This window comes from Gekko japonicus, unplaced genomic scaffold (genome assembly GCF_001447785.1).
Source record: "Gekko japonicus isolate JY-2015 unplaced genomic scaffold, Gekko_japonicus_V1.1 scaffold1250, whole genome shotgun sequence".
NCBI lineage: Eukaryota > Metazoa > Chordata > Lepidosauria > Squamata > Gekkonidae > Gekko > Gekko japonicus.
The window spans coordinates 153,720-157,319 of NW_015173163.1; the positions used below are offsets into that span (position 1 = coordinate 153,720).

The 3,600-nt window shown below is 51.3% G+C and overlaps 1 protein-coding gene across 1 annotated transcript in view; it reads right to left on the reverse strand.

Annotated features, from left to right (window-relative positions):
• Positions 1–1,128: 1,128 nt before the first annotated feature.
• HPN (hepsin) overlaps positions 1,129–3,600 on the reverse strand; it is a 31,328-nt gene continuing 28,856 nt past the window's right edge. Inside the window, exons 10-11 of the mRNA XM_015422491.1 lie at positions 2,822–2,986; positions 1,129–1,221 (exon numbers count right to left, since the gene is read on the reverse strand). Coding sequence (XP_015277977.1) covers positions 1,183–1,221; positions 2,822–2,986 — 204 coding nt within the window. The 3' untranslated portion in view covers positions 1,129–1,182. The remainder of the gene's footprint in view (positions 1,222–2,821; positions 2,987–3,600) is intronic.

Genomic DNA, 3,600 nt, shown 5'->3' on the forward strand with positions numbered 1-3,600 from the left:
ACTGGTGACTTTGGGCCAACAGCACCATCTCCGAATGAAAATCCTCAGGATTGACTCAACTATGGACCAAAAATGTAACATCAAGTTAGGCCTGAAACCTTCAGGTCCACTTCTGATTCTCCCAGACACTAAAAGAAATCTCACAGCCTTAGGGAAACCTTTTCCTAATAATACTTTGAGTAGGAGGTGGGTGCGGTGGCTCAAGTAATTAAGACGCTGAACTGCAGGCTGCGGAAGGTCAGTAGTTCAGCAGTTCAAGACCCGGGTTGCCGCATGACAGAGTGAGCTCCCGTCTCTAGTTCCAGCTCCTGCCAACCTAGCAGTTCGAAAGCAAGAAATTGCAAGTAGATAAATAGGTACCACTTCGGTGGGAAGGGAACAGCGTTCCGTGCACCTTGGTGTTTAGTCATGCCGGCCACATGACCACGGAAACGCCTTCGGACAGCACTGGCTCTTCGGCTTTGAAACGGAGATGAGCACCGCAACCCTAGAGTCGGACTTGACTGGCTTTCGAGCAAGGGAAACCTTTACCTTTACCTTTAGGAGGTGGGACTCCAAGACTTGCTCCCTTCCCCCAAGATCAGTACAGAAGGCAGGAGGTTCATTGACACAGTGAGACAAATGAAAATACACAGATGGCATGGACAAGAGTTCAGGAACTCGGTTCACCCAGGCAAACCAGGGAGGGTGTTCTTGCATGTGTTTTCTGTGTCACTTACTTGCCTAAAAGCAGGTGCCTGGATTGTTCGAATGGGGGAACAAATAGGGACAACAGGGCACATTCTAACTTGGCCCCTGGCTCCCATTTGCCTTCAGTTGACCAATCAGCATCAGCCGTGCCCAAGTCAGCACCCCACAGCCAATCACAGGGCCCTGAAGCCGCAGGGCGGAAGCCCTTTCTTGGAGGTACAAAGAAAGAAGCACCATTTGGACAGTCTGCCAGAGATGAGTCATCCTATTGGTAAGGCCAAGGGCCACCGGGCCTTTGCGACTGTGCCAGTTGGCACGAGACCAATCCCCGCCTGTTCGGTAACATTGCTCCAGACGGAGTGCAGAGTCCACTTGTTCTGCGATTTGTTCCATTTTTAAGTCCCTTAAAAAAAAAAAATATGTAGCAGCATCTCTCTCTGGAAGGGGAGTCGGTTGGCGAGGCAGCAGCTCAGCTGCGCAGCTTCCTGAGCCTCAGTGCTGGATGACCATTCCGCTGGCGTGGGAGTGCGTCTGCGGAGAAAAAACACAATCCTTCATAGCTCCTTTTGGGCCGGTCGGGGAGGGAGACAAAGAACTGGGGGAGGGGGAGGGCCTAGCCATAGGAACGCACCAGCGATGTCGTCACCAGGGAATTTTGGGATGGGATTCATGCTAACCCAGGGGGATGCTATTGCACAGTAAAGGCACTGTGGAGAAGGACAAACGTATTTCCCCAACCCTCCTCTGATTGGAGAATCCAGTTGGAGATGACAACTAAAGCCACCTAGGTAAAGATAAAGGTTTCCCTTGCTCGAAAGCCAGTCGAGTCCGACTCTAGGGTTGCGGTGCTCATCTCCGTTTCAAAGCCGAAGCGCCAGCGCTGTCCGAAGACGTTTCCGTGGTCATGTGGCCGGCATGACTAAACACCAAGGCGCGCGGAACGCTGTTACCTTCCCACCAAAGTGGTACCTATTTATCTACTTGCAATTTCTTGCTTTCGAACTGCTAGGTTGGCAGGAGCTGGAACTAGAGACGGGAGCTCACTCCGCCATGCGGCAACCCGGGTCTTGAACTGCTGAACTATCGACCTTCCACAGCCTGCAGTTCAGCGTCTTAACCACTTGAGCCACCGCAGCTCCTAAAGCCACCTACCAGAATTCATTTTACCTATTAGTAAGGGCTGGGCATTTAGACTTCGGGATCTGGCGGAGATGGGCAATCTCCTGGTATATTTGGATAAAGGAAGGATATAAAACAGCAATCAGTGTGGCACCCACCGGCATCACAGTGCCCATGCAGGGCTTTTCTGTGATGGTAGGGACTGGTACTGAGTACTGGCATCTTTTTTAATCAGGGCTACCCCAAGTCCTGATCTTTGTGCACCAGCCTGCCCCACTTAGCCAAAGAAAGAGAGAATGAACCCTCAGGAACAGGCTAATAGGGATCTACACAGGGAAGGGGGGAATTGGTAGAAAGTAGCACAACCTTACATATGAGCACTGTATGTTTCCTGACACCCGCTTCTTACCGGCTAACAAAGTAGCAGAGCACTGAGCTCATTTCATTCAGGGCATCACAGCTAGAGTTCCCAACTCTCCCCCAGCAAATGCCAGGAGATTTTGGAGGTGGTGCCTTAGGAGGACAGAGCTTGGGGAGGCTGTGATGTCATTTCCAGGCGATGTTCTAGGCTGCCTCGCCTAGTCTCTATGATCTTCACCACAGATACTACTGCAAATTCCTAGAGTGTCACTATGTGGACACCATTTTTTTTCTCCTGCTCTGCAAGAAATTGGGGAAGGGGGCTAATAATTATGTACCCCTAGCTGGGTGAATGTGAGACCTAATCACACCCACGATACCTCAGCTTGGTCATGACTTCCTTATGTCTCTAAGTTTAGCAACCTCCTCCTGTGGCTGTGCAGAGAGCAAACCTTCGCCTTCCTTTGAAAATTAAAGCCAAACAGCAAAGCAAAAAGCTAATCCTGTGCCCAACGGCAGCCATTTTGTGGTGGTTCCACCCAAATGGCAGCCATTTTGTGATTGGCTCTGCTCTCCCATGGGGCACCCTGTTTACTTTTGTCGCATCAGGCTAACATGACTACCCTCTTGGAACAAGCCACACACTCCTTACCTTCATGGCCCGGTAGATCCAGGCCTGAAAGTCATTGACCTTGGTATAGACTCCCGGCTTATTGGCTAGTGCACAACCAGTGCCCCAGCTCACGATGCCACAGAGCCGCCAACGTGAAGTCTGTGAGATACCATCCTCACACACAAAGGGACCACCACTGTCGCCCTGTAGTACACAAAAAAGCAGGTACCAGTTGCCATGACCATACCACCTTCTCTTTCAGAGGGGCCTTCTTGAAGTACAGTAGGTTAATAGGAGGCCTTGGGGTCAAAAGGCTGGTCAAGATGGTGCCTTAAAGTTCATTCTAGAGCTTGAATTAGGGTTGCCACAGGTCTTGTTGATGTGCTGGCGGAGGGTCACAGGGAGCCTTCCGGTAATGGGGCGGGGCTTCATGATGCGATGACGTCACATGGAAGTGGTTTGAGGGCAAAACTCTACGGTAAAATTGCCTTCAAACCACAGAGTTTTGCCCAAAAACCAGAGCATCATTGGGCAGCATCCCCGATGTGAAGACATCACTTCCAGGTGACATCACCACATCAGGAACGTCGCCCAGTGATGGCACTGTTTGGGGGCAGGGTGTACAGGGAGCTGACCAGAGGCAGGCAGAAGCTCCCAAAACTGGGGGGGGTTTCCCACCTGGACCTGGGGAATGGCAACGCTAGCTTGAATCATAGCAACTTCTGGGTTGAAATCTGGTCCCCTAAAGGTTGCTAAGCAGTCATCATTTTCCGATTCTTCCCCCCCCCCCTTCCTCTCCCCTAACTTCCTGGGTCAGG